The sequence below is a fragment of the Staurois parvus genome, unplaced genomic scaffold (genome assembly GCF_062004578.1).
Source record: "Staurois parvus isolate SC_StPar_1 unplaced genomic scaffold, SC_StPar_1.0 ptg000592l, whole genome shotgun sequence".
NCBI classification, from domain to species: domain Eukaryota; kingdom Metazoa; phylum Chordata; class Amphibia; order Anura; family Ranidae; genus Staurois; species Staurois parvus.
In genome coordinates, this window is record NW_028318388.1 from 1,887,267 (window position 1) to 1,908,649 (window position 21,383).

Here is a 21,383-nt window from a genome sequence, read left to right on the forward strand (position 1 = left end):
TAGGTCCCCCCGTGTGGTCCTGGGATTTTTGCTCACCATTCTTGTGATCATTTTGACCCCACGGGGTAGATCTTGCGTGGAGCCCCAGATCGAGGGAGATTATCAGTGGTCTCGTATGTCTTCCATTTTCTAATTATTGCTCCCACAGTTGATTTGTTCACACCAAGCTGCTTGCCTATTGCAGATTCAGTCTTCCCAGCCTGGTGCAGGTCTACAATTTTGTTTCTGGTGTCCTTCGACAGCTCTTTGGTCTTCACCATAGTGGAGTTTGGAGTGTGACTGTTTGAGGTTGTGGACAGGTGTCTTTTATATTGATAAGTTCAAACAGGTGCCATTGATACAGGTAATGAGTGCAGGACAGAGGAGCCTCTTAAAGAAGAAGGTACAGGTCTGAGAGAGCCAGAAATCTTGCTTGTTTGTAGGTGACCAAATACTTATTTTCCACCATAATTTGCAAATAAATTATTTCCAAATCAGCCAATGTGATTGTCTGGATTTGTTTTCTCATTTTGTCTCTCATAGTTGAGGTCTACCTATGATGCCAATTACAGGCCTGTCTCATCTTGTTAAGTGGGAGAACTTGCACAATTGGTGGCTGACTAAATACTTTTTTGCCCCACTGTACATATATAAATATAAAAACGCATAAATCCAAGGTTCCTTCAAAACATGTACACATATAAAGAAACATTTTTATATCAAAGTAATCTCTTTTCCATTCATATATAAAATTATTTCTAGGATGATACATTCCCTTGAGCCTAGCCTTGGTAGAAGCACAGCACCACCAGGTGGCAGCAGCAAACTGATTTCTTTGTAATACGGTCACTACAGAAATGATACATATAGGACTCTTATACCGAACCCTCAAGGACATGAAATGAATGACACGTTTATGTTCTCACGTGGCCTCTTTCTTTCAATACACATGTATCTGCTCCCAATATGTGATAAGAATTTTCTGCTTTTATTATTATCATAAGGCCTATTAGTCCTTGAAAAAAAAAAGAGCTGGACTACAGAACGACAATGATGTTCGAGTTAACTCTTTTGTGACCATAGGCCATTGCTGCATGGGTCAATTACATTAGACAATGATTCTATTACTAATTGTTCTATCTAAATAATGTAATAAGTACCATAATTTGTTTTTATTAATACCTTTTTTTTAACACTGTAATTGTATCTGTCTAATACAATAGTAAATAAAAAACACAATTTTGTCTGATGTGGCCTTGTTTATAAACAAAAATGATTGCGATCACCTGATCAGGAACCACGATGATTGGTTCCTGAACGCTAGTACAGACTGGAAACTAGATTCAGTGTGAGCTGCTGTCAAGGGGGATAATAGATTAATGAGAATAGGGCACTGTGAAATGTTAAAGCAATAGTAAATGTGGAGAAAAAAAAACTTTTCCTTTACAAAGCAATGCCATAATGTGCTAGTATGCACATTATGAAATATTTACCTTAAAACAAAGGGCTCCAGCGGCATGCCATCACCTCTGACAAGGCATCCATCTTAGCCCGGTCTTCGGAGCCTGGAAAGCCTTGCATCAGTGATCAGAAGATCATGGGTGCCATGTTAGGCTCCTGAAGACTGTTAGTGTAGCTGCCTGCCCGTACCGCTGATACGGGCAGGCAGTTGGTTCAGTCCAGGAAGAATTAATGAACTACAAGGATGCTCAACAGCGCCCTCGCAGTTCATTGCGAACTACAAGCCATCAGCAGCAAAGGCTGATGGTACTTGTAGTCTATTAATTCGCAGAACTCTGTGAATGAATGAGGTGGTGGTGTGGGAGGAGCCCAAATAGTGACAGCAGAAGCGGGGAGAAGATCACTGCTCGCTGTCACAGGGACGGGGGAGAGGCTGCAGCTGCTGGAACATGTTACATGCTCCACCCTAAAAACAAGTGAAAAATGTAATGTGTTCCACCCTAAGAACAGGTGAAACATGTAATATGTTCCAAAAGGTGGACTTATCCTTTAACTTAACCCTTTTCTGACTATAGACCATTGAGGCATGGGTCAATTACCTTAGACATCGACTCTATAATGAATTTATCTAAATACCGTATTTTTTGCTCCATAAGACGCACTTTTTCCCCCCAAAAAAGGGGGGAAAATGTCAGTGCGTCTTATGGAGCGAATATGGAGCGACCGGTCCGGTATTTCCACTGCCGCCATGTCAGGATACCGGGCCGGCTGCTCAGCTCTGCAGTGAGACCTTACCTGTCCCTCTATCCAGCGGCGCGCTGTCTTCCCGGCTTCTGTAGTGTGCGTGACAGCCGGGTGCAAAGTGCGCATGCGCAAGAAGCGGTGCTCTTTGTGAATGGTAAGGCGGTACCTGGGACACATGACAGATCCCAGAAGCCGCCGGACCAATCACAAAGCGCAGCGCTTCTCGCTCATGCGCACAGGGCATCCGGCTGTCCGCCAAGCGCCCACACTACAGAAGCCGGGTAGACAGCGCACGGCTGGATAGAGGAACAGGTAAGATCAAAGAACAACTCCGCGGAAGTAAGAGCGGGTACCTGTCAAATTCAGGTACCCGCTCCCCCCCCTCCCCAAAGGTCAGCAGTCATCTCCTGTACTGTCCACAGTCTCTGGTCATCCCCTGTACTGTGTCCGCAGTCTCTGGTCATCTCCTGTACTGTGTCCGCAGTCTCTGGTCATCTCCTGTACTGTCCACAGTCTCTGGTCATCCCTGTACTGTCCGCAGTCTCTGATCATCTCCTGTACTGTGTCCGCAGTCTCTGGTCATCTCCTGTACTGTGTCCGCAGTCTCTGGTCATCTCCTGTACTATGTCTGCAGTCCATTAGTTCAGAATTTTTTTTCCTGTTTTCTGCCTCTAAAACCTAGGTGCGTTTTATGGTCAGGTGCATCTTATGGAGCGAAAAATACGGTAATCTAACATATATCATGCTCTGTTTTTTTTATTATAACTTAACTGTTTTAATATTTTTTTAACACTGTAATTGTATCTATCTAATACAATGGTAAATAAAAACACACTGCAAACTTTCAGCTGATGTGGCCTTGTTTATAAACAAATATGATTGCATGCATGTGAACATATGATCAGGAATCACGATGACTGGTTCCTGAATGTTAGTATGGACTAGAAGCAGGATCTAGTGTGCATGACTGTCAAAGGGTGCAATAGACTAATGTTCCCTCAGGACAGGGCACTGTACTTTAAAATGTTAATATACAGAATACAGTCCGTAGGCAGTAAAAGTGAACTTGTGTTTTGTCCATACACACCCCTTCAGTTCAGTCACCAATAGCAAAAAGAAATACCCTGTACTTGAAGGTTTAGGCTACATGAGACTCACTCACCTACCTTCCACATGACAGTGTTGGTACTTAGTGAGTGCCCAGTGCTAGCACATGGAGCAAAGAGAGAATTCTCTACCCTGTGTATGCTGTAAGTCATGTGTTCCTTAAGAGTCAAAGACGATGTTCACATCAGTCCAGAGTGGTGCCCTGCAGAAGCAGAGACCCCTTCATACATGAGATCCCTATTCTGACATTTTCTGTAAAATTGGTAAAATGCCCAACAGCATCCTCATCCCTGAATGTGGTCTCCAATGCCAACTTTGTACAAACCTTTCACGTTTGTGTCCCATTGCTTCCTGTAGTCCAGGTCCATGTAGACATCCGCACACAGGTCTGGTGGGCAGTCAGCCAGGCCGCCATAGATTTTATATTCATACAGACCCGTTTGCTATAATACACAAAAGGGGAAAGTCTCATAAGTAAAGATGGGGAAAGGTGGCAGATCAAGCTGAATGAGGATCTATGAACATCAAATCTGTTCACCAAGATATTTCATTTTATTTTAGTTAGAAAAAACCCCACAATTCAATAGGTATAGATGTGCTTACATTGTGTATTTAATGAGAAACTGAACTCTAGAAGAGATGCCAAAAAAGGCAGAAAGTAAACAATCCCTCTTGGGATTAGCCATTTTCCCTCCCCGGTGTCATGTGACTCGTTAGTGTTACAAGGTCTCAGGTGTGAATGGGGAGCAGGTGTGTTAAATTTGGTGTTATCGCTCTCACTCTCTCATACTGGTCACTGGAATTTCAACATGGCACCTCATGGCAAAGAACTCTCTGAGGATCTGAAAAAAAAGAATTGTTGCTCTACATAAAGATGGTCGAGGCTATAAGAAGATTACCAAGACCCTGAAACTGAGCTGCAGCACGGTGGCCAAGACCATACAGCAGTTTAACAGGACAGGTTCCACTCAGAACAGGCCCTGCATGGTCACCCAAAGAAGTTGAATGCACGTGCTCAGCGTAATATCCAGAGGTTGTCTTTGGGAAATAGACGTATGAGTGCTGCCAGCATTGCTGCAGAGGGTGAAGGGGTGGGGGGGGGTCAGCCTGTCAGTGCTCAGACCATACGCCACACATTGCATCAAATTGGTCTGCATGGCTGTCGTCCCAGAAGGAAGCCTCTTCTAAAGATGATACAAGAAAGCCCACAAACAGTTTGCTGAAGACAAGCAGACTAAGGACATGGATTACTGGAACCATGTCCTGTGGTCTGATGACACCAAGATAAACTTATTTGGTTCAGGTGTCAAGTGGCAGCAACCAGGTGAGGAGTACAAAGACAAGTGTGTCTTGCCTACAGTCAAGCATGGTGGTGGAAATGTCATGGTCTGGGGCTGCATGAGTGCTGCCGGCACTGGGGAGCTACAGTTCAATGAGGGAACCATGAATGCCACCATGTACTGTAACATACTGAAGCAGAGCATGATCCACCTCCCTTTGGAGACTGGGCCACAGGGCAGTATTCCAACATGACAATGACCCCAAACACACCTCCAAGATGACCACTGCCTTGCTAAAGAAGCTGAGGGTAAAGGTGATGGACTGGCCAACCATGTCTCCAGACCTAAACCCTATTAAGCATCTGTGGAGCATCCTCAAATGGAAGGTGGAGGAGCGCAAGGTCTCTAACATCCACCAGCTCCATGATGTCATCATGGAGGAGTGGAAGAGGACTCCAGTGGCAGCCTATGAAGCTCTGGTGACCTCCATGCCCAAGAGGGTTAAGGCAGTGCTGGAAAATAATGGTGGCCACACAAAATATTGACACTTTGGGCCCAATTTGGACATTTTCACTTAGGGGTGTGTTGAGTTATTTTGAGGGGACAGCAAATTTACATGTTATACAAGCTGTACACTGACTACGTCACATTGTAGCAAAGTGTCATTTCATCAGTGTTGTCACATGAAAAGATAGAATAAATATTTACAAAAATGTGAGGGGTGGACTCACTTCTGGGAGATACTGTGTGTGTATATATATATATATATATATATATATATACACACACAGTATATATAAATATAGCAAAAAAAGCATACCACATTGATTGTTCCTAATGTCTACCAATTCAGATAAAAACTATTAATCTATTATAAATTAGCTAATTATACAGTTAGACCTTGTAAATAAAATGACCAGGGTCCAATAAGACGTATAATAATAATCATAACAAATGTCCAAAAACCATAACATAGAATAAAATAAAATGGATTAGAAACAAGAACAAGTTATAAATATAAATATTAATATCAGTAGAATTAATATAATGATGTTAATGATAATAGAGAACTGTCTGTATTATATTGTATCATAATGTATTACATAATTGTATTATATGCCTATTTATACTATATCCTATGAAAGTATAAAATATAATTAGGAATATAAGACAATTATGTAATATAATAAAGATTATATGAAAGCTAACATTGCTCACCTTCTTCTAAAAAATTCCAGGGCCTGGCTCTATTAATGGCTCATTGACTTCAATTCAGGGGCGGACTGACCATTTGGAAACTCGGGCATTGCCCGAGGGCCCGGGGTCAGTAGGGGGCCCCATGAGATGCCCCTGGTACCTTTTTCATAGGCTTTTTTGAGTTTGAGCAAGGACACAGGGACCCCATGATCCCCTATTGCCCGAGGGCCCCATGAGTTGTCAGTCCGCCCCTGCTTCAGTTCTTTCTCTTTCAGAGCCGAAACAAATATGCACATCAGAAAAGTTGAAGTCAAGTTACTATTTGCATACTCTAGGTTAAGGACTCAAAAGATTGAAGCCACAATGTCTGTATGCCAGCCAGGCAAATAACAGTTACAGAATGAGAAGCCGGCAATGGCAGCTTCAATATTTCTGTCTATTGGCTCTCAGCCCCCACAGAAGCCATGATTTCCATACACTGCACTAATGATAGCCAAATAGCTTGAAACAGCTGTATGAAGTGTGAAAAAAATCGGCTCCATCATGTTAGGCTTTGCTTGCACTATACACCAGCGGTTCTGGATGGGCACCTGGACATTGGGGAGTAAAGCAATGATTCGTATGGCTTCATCCACTGTCCTGAAATAAAGAATAATTATTTTTGGGATATGTGATGGAACGAAGGCTTTACTGTGCTGCATATTTCTCTTGAGGCAATAAGGCTGTCACACCTCTGAAAAGCATCCATGTTTGGTCTGCTTATTAGAGGCATTTAATAGATATGTTATTTCCTCACTGCCTGTTTTAACCCCATACATTCCACCCAGACTGAAACTGTGTGCATTGCATGAGGTTGTGGTGTGGCCCAGGGGTGGACTGACAACTAATGGGTGCCCCGGGCAATAATGGATAATGGGGCCCCTGTCTCCTTGCCCAAACTCAAAAAAGCCTATGAAAAAGGTGCCAGGGGCATCTCATGGGGCCCCCTACTGACCCCGGGCCCTCGGGCAGTGCCCGAGTTTCCAAATGGTCAGTCCACCCCTGGTATGGCCCCATTTGCTTGAATGGGTCGTGTTCGGATGTACTACTGACCGTGAACAGGACACAGGAGATCATTTTTACCAGGACCACAAAACAAAGCTTTGTGACCTCAGCAAGTGAACACCCCCATCCACTGCCTTTGCAACTAATAGCTGTAAACTCAATAACAAGTGTAAGGAGGGGAGGAGAGCACTCCTCAAAAATGAACACCAAAAAGCTCTCATATAAAAAGTATTTATTTGGCTCAATACCTCAACCCAAAGGGATTTTAAATCATATCTCAAAATCACAAAATTCTCAGTACTGGCAAATATCTTTGACTAATACAAGGGAGGATGACGCCCACAGAGGGTGCTTTTGGGTTGATTAATCTACAAAATAACCCTACACTAATATTCTTCTCCTCCTCTGGACCACGTATGGTTAACACTCTTCTGGCTTGGATATTTTGAGGCTACATCATACACAACCATTACTGTTTCTAATACAGAATTGAAGATGGATCCATACTTGATATACTCTCCAGTTAAATATATTAGGACTATGTTTCTTCATCTTTATCCATGATATGCCAAATCTGGAGAATTAGGAATTTACCCATGATATTTTTGTCAACTGTGTATGGGACTGACCAGGGATCTACATTAGTCCAGCATGCTGTGCATTTTTTAAAAATGTATAATATTTAAAAAACTTAGTGGCCACTCTTTCTATCCCCATCTGTCATCTATGACTGTCCCTTTGGTTTGAGAACTCTCAGCTTTTGATTGGTATTCTACTTATATAAATACAAAGATACGATATTTACCATATATATGTATCACTTTGATACAAGATATCTTATCTCATGACCCATGACATTTTCTAATGTGTGCATTTATGTGTTTAATGGACATTCGTTTTTAACCAGTTCCCTACTGCGCTATAGCCAAAGAATGGCTACAGCACGGTTGTCTGGTTCTGGGACAACGTCCATGGACGTCATTCCAGAACATGCCCCCTGCGCACCCCGTTGGCACGCACCTGGCACCACTGGTGTTTGCTATGTCCTACGGACACAGCTGATCACGTGAGATGGTAAATGGCCAATCACGGCCGCCTTTTACCACATGATCAGATGTGTCCAATGACGCAGCAAATCACCGGGTAAATACAGTTGACGGTTATTGGCTGCACTTTCCTCACTCTGTGTCAACTGTCAGTGAAGGGATAAGCACTGATGATCAGTGCCCTGATGATCAGTGCCCAGCAGTGCCGCCCACCTGTGCCCATCAGTGCCGCCCACCTGTGCCCATCAGTGCCACCCACCTGTGCCCTGCAGTGTTACCCACCTGTGCCCATCAGTTCCACCCATCAGTGCTGCCCATCAGTGCCCAGCAGTGCCACCCATCAGTGCTGTCCATCAGTGCCACCCATCAGTGCAGCATCATCAGTGCCAGCTCATCAGTGCCGCCTATCAGTGCCGCCTATCAGTGCCTCCTATCAGTGCCCATCAGTGCTGCCTTTCCATGCCACCTCATCAGTGCCCATCAGTGCTGCCTATCCGTGCCACCTCTTCAGTGCCCATCAGTGCTGCCTATCAATGCAGCCTCATCAACGCACATCAGTGAAGAAGAAAAATTACCCATTTGCAAAATTTTATAATAGAAACAAAGAAAACCTTCTTTTATTTTAAATTTTTTGCTCTTTTTTTGTTTATAGCACAAAAAATAAAACACCCAGTGGCGATTAAATAAAACCAGAAGAATGCTTTATTTGTGGGGAAAAAAAATTATACAAATTTCATATGGGCATAGTGTTGCATGACTGAGCAATTGTCATTCAAACTGCAACAGCGCTGAAAGCTGAAAATTGGTCTGGGCAGGAAGGGGGTATAAGTGCCCTGTAGGCAAGTGGTTAAACTAATCAATCAATAAAATTCAATATTAGTCAAAGATATTTGTCGGTACAGAGAATTTTGTTTATAATTTTTCATTTTTGATATATAATTTAAAATCCCTTTGGGTTTAGGTGTTGAGCCAAATCCGTACCTTTTATATGGGAGCTTAAAGCAGTAGTAAAGTCCACTCTGCAACTTTTACCTACAGGTAAGCTTGCAGTAAAGCTCATCTGTTGGTAAAATGAACACGTACACCATTTAAGAGATATTCCAGTGAGTAGAAGCCAAGTAGCAACTTGAGTATGCCGTCCATTGAGAGTGCTGGGTCGCAATTGTGACATCATTGTGGCTCGGCCATTCAAATGGGTGAAGACTGGGTGAAGAGATGGAATCCCTGTGATAGCACGCCCCTAGAGGGATCCATTCTATAGGTAAATCTGACATAATGTCAGATTAGTAATAATGTACTGCATACTAGCCAGGGGCGGACTGACAACTCATGGGACCCCTGGGCAATAGGGGATCAGGGGGCCCCTGTGTCCTTGAACACACTCAAAAAAGCCTATGAAAAAAGGTACCAGGGGCATCTCATGGGGCCCCCTACTGCCCCCGGGCCCTCGGGCAGTGCTTGAGTTTCCAAATGGTCAGTCCGCCCCTGATACTAGCACATTGTCAGACTTACCATGTTATAACATAAGCCTGCAGAGGGACCTTTTTTTTTTTTGTTTGTTTGTTTTTTTTTTTTTACAGTTTACTATAGCTTTAAGGGGGGGTGAGGTAAAACGTGGCTCAACTATGTGTTTTTACCAACACCCCCACCACAGGTCTAAAAGGGCCCTGAATATCTCTTGCAGGAACTCTTAAGCTGGCCATACATGGATCAAAATTTGGCTGGATCACCAGGGACAGGGCAATCCATGAGTGGGTAGGTTGGTTGTACACAAACGGCTCTAACCAGCCTGTCAGGCTATAGCAGCGGATCACGAATGGGCTGCCTTACACGCATAGTTGGGAAATCTCTTTCTAGTTTTTCATACAATGTTTTTTCTTTTGTCAGGATCCTGGCAGTCCTTTTGTAAAATCTACACAACTCTATAACGTACAATATCATTTTTTTTTACCTAAATTATGTTTGGAACAGGGGTATAAGATTTCCAGGACCCCAGAGGACACGAAGGCTGAAGAATGTTCTGACGTAAATGAGAAGATTTAGTGCAGACATTTATTGGAGCTCTGTGGACCCTGACTTATTAATTCCATCAGTTGTGGCATATAGTGCTGTTTTTCCAAGAAGGCCCATCATCTCCATTTACAAAACATATTAGAGTACTTTTTCATAAGGCTTTAATTTCAAAACCTAACTAAGCTTAAACCTGCGCTTAAACCTGCTCCCAACCCCATTCTGAGCTCTATACTAACTACCCTGTAAAGGAAAGCTGTCTATACTTACCAAGTCTAAGGGCACTCAAGTACAGTTACGTGATCCCCTCAGCAGCTGGCTTCAGGGGAGAGAAAGGAGAGCCGACAACAAATGCCCATAGGAAGTCTATGGGTGACGTCATCACGTAGGCTCTGCAGCCGTTGTTGCTGCTTTCTCCACTCCCCTGAAGTTGGCCGCTGGGGAGATCATGTGACCGGAGTGAAGCACCCTTAGAACAAGTAAGTATAAGCATCCTCCTTCTACAGTGTAATTAGTATAGGGCTTAGAATGGGGGTGGGAGCAGGTTTAAGTTTAGTTAGGTTTTGATCAGATTTCCACTTTAATAGTGTAAGACATGTTTGCCTCAAATCTTACAATACCTGTCTTCTTAAAGTAACTTTTTTTAAATCAATCTTTTGTTAATTCTGAAGTAGAACTATAGACAAAAACATTTTATTTTTATTTTCCATAGATTAAGGGAGGGTTATAGCCCTTGTCAGTATTTCTTCCCAGATTGTCCCACTGGGGAGATTTGCCTTCACTTCCTGTCCCATGGCCACAACAGCAAGTTAGAGGAAATCCCTCCAAGTGAGGGAATCCCTGGTTGTCACCATTGGAAGATTTCCTCTCTATTGCTGTTTTGGTCACACCCCAAAACTTGGGATTCACTTGCACTCTCATTGAGTGGAAGGAATCTCCCTAACAGGGGCACAGACTGCAATAAATACCTGACAGGTGTTCTATTCCTTTTCCACTCAAGATTTTAAAAAATGTTTTATCGTTAATCAAAATTGTGATGCGCTAACTCCTCAAAATGTGAAAACATAAGCTTTAAAACCACGCAGTATTAGTTCAAAAATGTGCAAAATGTGAAATTGTATCAGTCCAATCCAACATATGGTGTGCTATCACCCAACAATAGTCAACGCCGTGCTTGAATTGTAGCCCCACTCGAAGTTTGACCTATACATTATAATAGGCCAAATGTGCTTTTAGAAGGACTGTGTAGCCTCCAAATTTCTAATCCATGTAGTGTTCCTTCCACGTGCAGGGGCGGACTGACCATTTGGAAACTCGGGCACTGCCCGAGGTCAGTAGTGGGCCCCATGAGATGCCCCTGGTACCTTTTTCATAGGCTTTTTTGAGTTTGGGCAAGGACACAGGGGCCCCCTGATCCCCTATTGCCCGGGAGCCGAATGAGTTGTCAGTCCGCCCCTGTCCATGTGCTATATCTTCATTGGACCTTTAGCTCCAAAACCGTGCAGAAAAAACAAAAATATATACCAAAGTGCAACACTGTTTTTTAAAAAATTGTAAATGATATGCACTCACATTAAAAGAAAGAAAATGTGCTCCAAGATGCAATAATCGAATGGTTACATTTTTCCACCATGCAGGCTAAACCGCAGTGTTTCCCATCACTGAATATGTGCACCATACACCCACCTTCTCCCTTGACCTATCAGGTACGTCATAAACACTTAGGGATACTGAGAAGGAAAGTGTTTATGACCTACCTGTTCGGTCAAGGGAGAAGGTAATAGATGGATCAGGGACTGGCCGAAATTCGATCTCTCTATGAGCAGGCTGGTTATACTGAAGTTGATCCGTCGGCCAACTTCAGTTCAACCAGCATGTGATTACTGCTGGCGCCTATAACCACCAGGCGTGATCATTGTGTTCTGCCGGCAATGAAGGCTCCCTCACCTGCAGGAGGGATTCCCCTATCAATACTGACTGTGTTGATGAGGGATATCCATATCCAGATATTTTCCTCTTTCACATAAACCAATTAATTTGCATGTATTGGGATTTTTTTTTAGCAAAGACATGTAGCAGAATAAATTTTGGCCTAAATTTATGATGAAATTTAATTTTTTAAATTTTTTTACTGGACATGTCTAATAGCAAATAGTCAAAAATACTGTTTTTTTTTTTTCAAATGTGTTGTATTTTTTTGTTTATAGCGCAAAAAATAAAAACGTCAGAAGCGATCAAACACCATCGAAAGAAAGCTCCATTTGTGGGAAAAAAAGGACATAAATTTAATTTGGGTTCAGCGTTGCATGACAGCACAATTGTCAGTTAAAGTAACGCCCCGCTGTCAGGAAGGGGGGTAAATGCTCCGGAGGGCAACCTATAGGGCAATGAGATACATGCACAGAACATTGTTATCCACACCTCTTTATAACAAGGAGTATGTGGCAACAAATATTGTTTTACAAAGCATTAGAAAACACTAAATAGCTCTGTCATGCAATAAGTAGGTAATGACAGCTTTCCGCAAGAATCTTAAGACTGGAATGTAGAGCAGAGGTAGGAGGAGGCTGGAATTGCCACATTTGAGATTTGATCATTTGAAAATATTCAACCCAAGTACAGGCAGCACAGGCAGGCTGGATCATGTACATGTACATCACCAGCAGGGGCGGACTGACAACTCATGGGGCCCCCGGGCAATAGGGGATCATGGGGCCCCTGTGTCCTTGCCCAAACTCAAAAAAAGCCTATAAAAAAGGTACCAGGGGCATCTCATGGGGCCCCCTACTGAGCCCGGGCCCTCGGGCAGTGCCTGAGTGCTGGAATGGTCAGTCTGCCCCTGGCAAGGAACATGGGGGTGGGGGGTAGCATCGTTGATGGGAGTTGGGGGGGGGGGCAGCACAATGTACCTTCACCTAATTTTTTTTTTTTTGGTACCCTTTCACTGCATGAGTACAGTTGTACTACCTTGAGTCAGGGAATGCCCCAGAGGCTGTGTTTTGTACTCCACTTTATTGAAAACAATAAGGCCTCATGTATACTGCTTTTGGCATTTTTTTTGCCAATGCCCCTGAACTCAACTCAATAAAAGCCTATGTATCCATGTACACATAGGCTTTTACCAGAGTTTAGGAGAAACAAAGTTTAGGGGCAGTTAAATGTTCCTCTTCTGAATGCAGAATAATCACATTCAGGAGAGGAACGTTTTGGCCAAAAAAGCTAAACGCGGTAAAAACAAGTGTAAACGTGGCTAAACATGGCTAAACGCTAGCCGCGTTTTGCGCTTGGGTGTTTATCCATGTCAATGAAAAATACTCCAGTCCAGGGGAGGACTGACAACTCATGGGGCCCCCGGGCAATAGGGGATCATGGGGCCCGTGTCCTTGCCCAAACTCAAAAAAGCCTATGAAAAAGGTACCAGGGGCATCTCATGGGGCCCCCTACTGACCCTGGGCCCTCGGGCAATGCCCGAGTTTCCAAATGGTCAGTCCGCCCCTGGTCACCAGCTTAGGGGCATTCAGCGAGGAACTGCTGTGTCCAGTGGATTGCGGCTCCCGATACCCCCAGGCATCGCTATCCAATCACATGATCACAATATCAACAAAGCTGTACTGAATGCATTTCATTCAGAACAGCTGTGATTCCTATAGTGATGTTGTGAATGGCCCACAGCTATCACATGGTACCTGGGCCAATCGCAGCACCCTGTACGATGTGACAGCTGTGGCCCAATCACGGCACACAATAGTAATCACAGCTGTTATGAATGTAACCCATTCATGACAGTTCAAAACGCTGCCGTTATAGTGATCATCACTGTAACAGCAATCGAAATGTTAAAAAAAAAAACTATGGTGAAATTGAACTACTCTGATGTAAGTATGAAAAAATTGTAAAAAAAAAAAAACATGATTTAATTTTTTAACATACTGTCACCAGTTAGTATCCCTGATCACCGCCGCCGATATGACGTTGTACTGCACTGGTGACAGTATGTAAAAAAAAGTGAAAAAAACCCACAATTTTGTAATTTCTTTATTTTCCCAAAAATTGTGACAAAAATTACAGCTTTATAAAACTCAACATGCCTCTTACTAAATACCCCAGACTGTCCCACGCCTCATACCTCAGCTGCCACACAGCAAGGCTTCCCTCAATAGGCACCAGGGGCGGACTGACGACTCATGGGGCCCCCGTGCAATAGGGGATCATGGGGCCCCTGTGTCGTTGCCCAAACTCAAAAAAGCCTATGAAAAAGGTACCAGGGGCATCTCATGGGGCCCCCCTACTGACCCCGGGCCCTCGGGCAGTGCCCGAGTTTCCAAATAGTCAGTCCACCCCTGATAGGCACGCAAAAATAGCTGAAACCACAGAAACACAGGATAAAGGATGTGCCAGACCAGAATCAGATAAAAGAGTCCAAGATAATTGTAATTGTTGATAAAAAGTCATAGAAAAACATCCAGCGTATTTTGGGCCGAAACATGTTGGTTGTTTATATGAGACTTTTTTAAATAAAAAAATTACAATTATACCTGACTCTTTATTCTGATTTCGGTCTGGTCCTCCATTATGTATTTCTATGACCTTGGATTGTGACCTGTGAATATGAATATGCTAATACCAATATTCCCAAAAGTATATATCACACAAATATATAAAAAAAAAAAGTCCAAAAATAGATAAGAAATAAAAATAAATATAATATAAAAAGTCACTCTGTGCCAACTTCAATCATCAATCTTCATATTCAGCCTTTCAATGGCTCACAAAGAAACCTCAACAAAAAAGAAAAATCACATAGTGCATTATCTTAAGTAAAATATAAATAAAAGGGATGTTATAAACGCAAACAACCATGCGTGATCACAAATAGTGAAAAAAGTGAAAGTGAATCAAAACAGTGCCAGTGAATCAATCAAGTGAAAAATATGCATCCAAAAACAGCATGTGAAACACTGTGTCCACATCTATGATGGAAGGAGTAAATACCCTTACCAAAAATATGTAAATAATATGCGAGGGTATTATCACAAATTCTGCTTCAACCAAAGGATCATCACAGCCTCATGGATCAGATCAAGATGTTATCCAGATATAGCAACTTTCAACTATAATCATCAATCTCCACCAATCCACCGATGCCCACCATATATAGAATAAAATCATAGTGTAAACCCGCATATACAATTTAAATACTTTATTGAATATGCTTACATCATGATTTTTCTTTAAAATAGCCTTTATCAGAATATCCAAACCTCTCAGAGTTCCACGGACGCCCTCCCAGAACTAGCCGACCATGCTGTAGTCATCCTTTGGCTATAGTGTTGTCGGTAAGTGGTTAATCCTGTGTCACCTATCATGAACATGAGCTGCTTGAGCAGCTACCTTGGATTGTATAACAACATAATCAAAGAGGTGCTGGGACCTTTCACACATGCAAGTGCAGTCAAATGAAGGAAAACTTCAAAGAAGTTTAATAACTCTGGAGAGGTGGTTCCTACATAGCGAGGGTTCCCTAGACAGGCACCCAAAGGTAGCTTAAACCATAGAAATACATAAAGGAACACCAGACCAAAATCAGATAAAAGAGTCCAAGATGGCTTTAATTGTTGATAAAAGATACATCAGATAAAAGAGTCCAAAATGGCTTTAATTGTTGAATAAAAAGTAAAACAGCTAACGCATTTTGGGCTATGTTTTTATTAGACTTTTTTATTAATCAAACATTACAATTATCTTGGACTCTTTTATCTGATTTTGTTCTGGTGTTCCTTTATGTATTTCCATGACCTTGGATTGTGACCTGCCTATTAACCTGTGCCACCTATCCTGACCCTGGATTGGGACCTGCCTAGGAACCTGTTTGTCATGGTCCTGGATCAGGCTTGGAGTCCAGTAGCTATAGCAGTAGGGAGTCTCCCACCGACCAGCTGAATAAGAGCAGCAGCAGGTCACACGGGTGGATGACATGGGCTCACCCGAGGTGTGGAGTCTAAGCACTAATTCATGTTCAGAAGAGCTCCTGATGGTGGAGATGTTTTGCTGCATTTTAGTGCTAAATCAGTGTCCTCAGGATTGCCCCACCAGGAGGTGAGCAAGCTGGGGTCCAGTAGCAGATATGGCAGGTAGGGATCAAGCAGAAGCATAGTCAGTAAACAAGCCAAAGGTCAGTAACAAGTACCAGTTGCACGTTGGGATTAAACAGAAGCGCAGTTGACGAACAAGCCATAGGTTGGTAACGAGTGGTAGTGGAGATGCAGACAACAGCAGGAATGACAAGAGCAAGATATTAGCTGGAGAGAGCACAATAATCTGGCAGCCAGGGAGTGCAGTTCATGGGAGGAGCAAAGAGTTACAGGTTCACCAAAAAGAAAAGACAAGGCAAGAAAGTCCAAACAATCAGACAGAGAACTGTCCAGTATCTCACTTGGCTCTGCAAGAACAGACATTGCCAGGCACGGCAGAGGCTGCAGGTTCAGATCCAGGTCCTGACACTATGCCACCTGTCCTGATCTGACTTGTGACCTGACTACGAACCTGTGCTGCCTGACGTAATATCATAAATTTACAATATGACTTGAGTAGCAATTGCATATGCTTTTTTTTTCTATTTGCTTTATTCTTTTTTACTGAAAGTGGAATAACCCTTTAATAGCATGCACCATAAGACAAAGAAAAAAGGGGATATTTTTTGTATGAAGATAATTAGGTATTTGTTATACTAACATTTTAATGTCAGAGGTACATTCAAAAAAGGGGGTTTTGGATCTATGTATACACAGTATAGTCATGAAAGAATGTTTTGGACCAGGTCTTGGTTTGGTGAAATTTATTAGGACAGAAAAGCATTAAGCAATGTGGGAATCACTTTCTTCATTTCACTTTTATTTTATTTTCCTTCCAACACTGTTTCCTCTTATGTAAACTACTTATCTGTTCCTTGACTAGAACCTATTGTCAAGTTTTGGAACAATGAGTCATAGAACTGTGAGCTTCCAGAGACAGTAATAGAAATACATGCATAATATACGTGTCCTTCATCAATGTAGTTGAAAGGGTTAGTTCACCCAGGAACACCCATCTACTGTTCAAAGAAGTCTTTCCAAAAGTAGTCTTCATAGCCAAAAAGCCATACCTCTGATGTGGAAACAAGGCTGAAAGACTCAACAATGCATGAAAACATAGGAACTTAAGTTCAGAAATATGTCAGCCGGTGTTCTGGACTGATAAGTCAAAATTTGAAATCTTAGGCTGTAGCAGGAAGCAGTTTGTTCACCGAAGGGGCAAGAGAATGGTGCAATAATGAGTGTCTGCAGGTAACTATGAAGCATGGTGGAGGTTCATTGTAAGTTTTGGGCTGCATTTTTGCAGAGTATGAGATTTGTTCAGGATCAATAGTGTCCTTGATGCCGAGAAATACAAGCAGATTCTTATCCATCATGCCATACCATCAGGGAGGAGTGTGGTTGGGCACCAAATGTATTCTGCAGCAGGACAATGACCCCAAACATACAGCCAATGTCATTAAAAACTATATTCAGTGTAAAGAACAGGGAATCCTGGAAGTGATGGTTTGGCCCCAACAGAGCCCTGATCTCAACATCTGTCTGGGATTACATGAAGAGACATAAGGATCTGGAGCACCTGACATCAACAGCAGATCTGTGGTTAGTTCTCCAAGATATCTGGAACAACCTAGCTGCTGAGTTCCTTCAAAAACTGTGTGCAAGTCTGCCTAGAAGAACTGATGCTGTTTTAAAGGCAAAGGGAGGTCACACCAAATATTGATTTGATTTGGATTTTTCATCTGTTTAGTTACTTTCCATTTTGTTAATTGATAAATATACACTAGAATATTATTTATTCATTATTTTTTTATTTCATTATTTTAAAAGCATTCTTCATTTACAGCATTTTTTCACACTTGCCTAAAACTTTGGCATAGCAGTATATACAGTGAGGAAAAGAAGTATTTGAACACCCTGCGATTTTGCAAGTTCTCCCAATTAGAAATCATGGAGGGGTCTGAAATTCACATTGTAGGTGCATTCCCACTCTGAGAGACAGAATTAAAAAAAAAATTCAGGAAATCACATTGTATGATTTTTAAAGAATGTATTTGTCTTGCACTGCTGAACATAAGTATTTGAACACCTGAGAAGATCAGTGTTAATATTTTGTACAGAAGCCTTTGTTTGCAATTACACAGATCAAATGTTTCCTGTAGTTCTTGACCAGGTTTGCACTGCAACAGAGATTTTGGCCGACTCCTCCACACAGATCTCCTCTAGATCTGTCAGGTTTCAGGGCTGTCGCTGAGCAACACGGAGTTTCAGCTCCCTCCAAAGATGTTCTGTTGGACTTAGGTCTGGAGATTGGCTAGGCCACTCCAGAACCTTGATATGCTTCTTATGGAGCCACTCCTTGGTTATCCTGGCTGTGTGCTTCGGGTCGTTGTCATGTTGGAAGACCCAGCCACGACCCATCTTCAATGCTCTGATTGAGGGAAGGAGGTTGTTGCTCAAAATCTCACAATAAATGGCCCCATTCATCCTCTCCTTAATACAGTGCAGTCATCCTGTCCCCTTCGCAGAAAAGCACCCCAAAGCATGATGTTACCACCCCCATGCTTCACAGTAGGGATGGTGTTCTTGGGATGCAACTCATCCTTCTTTTTCCTCCAAACACGACGAGTGACATTTAGACCAAAAAGTTCTACTTTGGTCTCATCTGACCACATGACTTTCTCCCATGCCTCCTCTGGATCATCCAGATGGTCATTGGCAAACTTCAGACGGGCCTGGACATGTGATGACTTGAGCAGGGGAACCTTCCGTGCAATGCATGATTTGAAACCATGACGGTGTAGTGTTCTACCGACAATGACCTTTGAAACTGTGGTCCCAGCTCTCTTCATGTCATTGACCAGCTCCTCCCTTGTAGTTCTGGGCTGATTCCTTACCTTTCTTATCATCAGTGATACCCCACGAGGTGAGATCTTGCATGGAGCCCCAGTCCGAGGGAGACTGACAGTCGTCTTTAGCCTCTTCCATTTTCTAAGAATTGCTTCAGCAGTTGATCTATTTTCAGCAAGCTGCTTGGCAATTGCCCCGTAGCCCTTTCCAGCCTTGTGGAGGTCCACAATTTTGTCTCTGGTGTCTTTTGACAGCTCTTTGGTCTTGCCCATGGTAGTAGTTGGTGTCTGACTGACTGTGGGGTGGACAGGTGTCTTTAAAGAGCTCAGACAGGTGCTACTAAGTTAGATTAATGAGTGGAGTATGGGTGGACTTTTTAAAGACACAGTAACAAGTCTTTCAGAGCCAGAATTCTTGCTGTTTCTTAGGTGTTCAAATACTTATGTTCAGCAGTGCAAGACAAATAAATTCTTTAAAAATCATACAATGTGATTTCCTGAATTTTTTTTTTTAATTCTGTCTCTCAGAGTGGGAATGCACCTACAGTGTGAATTTCAAATTGAACTTGCAAAATTGCAGGGTGTTCAAATACTTCTGTTCCTCGCTGTATATAGTAAATGTTGTCAGGAAAGCCATATGTATCTACAGACAAAACATTTTTCCATTTTGAATGTAGAAGCAAATAGATAATTTTTTTTATTAAATAAATTCTTTCTTTTTGGCAACATTAAAATAATTTGCACAGAGGAGGAACCTTCATCCAGAGGAATATGTCACTTTAAAAAGCAACTGCCCGGGGATGGAACCACCTGTCACAGGTCTGCAAAGGCAGGTTCTATTAAAAAATGAAAGTGCGTGTCATTAGTGAAGATTCTTAGGGCCCTCCATTAAGAATACTTCTTTAAAGAGGATGTATATGGGATAAGAACGATAAAAAAAAGGACGGAATGGGAGGGAGGTGGTGGGATCAGGGGCCACCAAGTTGGCCTAATAAGGCCTTAGTTGGAAGTGTTGTGCTCAGGGAGCTATTGTACTTATCAGTGAAGGTGAATTAACTCCAGTAGAACCATATTTTTTTGAAGTGGGCCTCCTGTCTCCTTCATCTGCATAATATCATTAACTGATTTCAGCCACTGGCCTACAGTAAGGGGCATTGTCGATTTCTAGTGTACCAGAATACAAGCCCTGGCTGCATTGACCAAGTGTTGCACCAGAGAGTGGTGGTATTTCAGTTTAGAAAGCGTACTAAGATGCAGTAGGCAGGCTGCTGGATCTTGGTCCAAAGTTAGGTCCATGAGGTCCTGTCTTGTGAGAAGGGGTGAATATGTGAAGTAGCATGCTTTGAAAAGTCTTGCACTTCCAACAATCTGGGTCTACATTCTGGAACAAGCGGTGCAGTCTCACTGGGACCCTGTATCATCAGGTTTGGAGCTTTTAACTAGGTTCTTGTAGTTTCGAAGCGATAGAAGACTTATGTATGATATGCATATAAACTGCTTATATTCTTGAATAAACTGTAATGCCAGGTCGGTCTCCCATTCTGAGATGACGATAGAAGTATAGCCATCCGGAGGGGAGGATAGCATGAAATAGGCGAGTGAAAGACCATGTTGGAGGGATGTGGTGACTGTGCACCTAAGTTTGAAGGGTGTGGGGTCAGCGCGAGTAACCTGCCGTGAGTCAAAAAAGAGGGGTAGTGTCTGACTTGAAATGCCTGTCCTGGAGGCAGGGATCCAACATCAGCTGTATAATTGGTACAGATTTCCAGGTGACTTTGTTACGGGAGTCTTTCAGGCAAAATTGGTTTGTCTTAAAAAAATTGGTGGAGCTTGGATTACTGAGCTTGTAATGAGGAACATAGGAGATGATATCTACATTAACCTTGGTAGTGGCACCACTGATTGGGTGATCACGTACTGCTGTGGAACAGGGATTCTTTGTCATTTTATATCTTTGTCCCATTGACAACAGGAACAGGAAATGGGAAAAATTTTCCCAAAAAGTGAAAGAAATCCCCTCTTAGATATTGATCAGTAGGAAAAAAATGTCCCTATTGGAAGATCTCTCCTCTGTTCCTGTTTTGGTGACCACCAAAATGTTTTACTTTCTTTCCCAGTGACAGTGGTAACCAGCACATATAGTGAGGCTGAATTTCCCTAACAAGGACACGATTGTGTATAGATATTGTACACTTTAATTTTCTATATTGCAAATGCACATTTCTAAGATGATTACATTAGGCTGATTATATATACCTAAAAACATAACTGTGAAAGAAGTCAGTTTCTTTTAAAATCTTCAAAACTTTGCCCACAGACCACCTATGTAATCCTTGGAACTATATATTACAGGACAATTCGTAGACTCTGACTTTGAGAACTTGTACTGAATCATTACTTTCCCTCCCATTTCCCTTTCACATGCACCAGGATGACCCTAATGTTTGCCTTCTCTATATTTGTTCCTCAAAGGAAAGAATGGCCCAAGAAATAGGACATCGACATGGCACAAGTCAAGAGGGTGTGCTTCCCTAACCTGAACTCGCCTTTGATATGACGGGCTTTGTTCTGTGTGGCTTTTAGACATTTGCATTT

At 42.5% G+C, this 21,383-nt stretch overlaps 1 protein-coding gene across 2 annotated transcripts in view; it reads right to left on the reverse strand.

Moving 5' to 3' along the window:
* PCTP (phosphatidylcholine transfer protein) overlaps positions 1 to 21,383 on the reverse strand; it is a 46,035-nt gene that overhangs the window by 17,238 nt on the left and 7,414 nt on the right. For both annotated transcript variants that reach the window (XM_089692543.1, XM_089692542.1), the window contains exon 2: positions 3,617 to 3,734. In XM_089692543.1, coding sequence (XP_089548669.1) covers positions 3,617 to 3,734 — 118 coding nt within the window. The remainder of the gene's footprint in view (positions 1 to 3,616; positions 3,735 to 21,383) is intronic.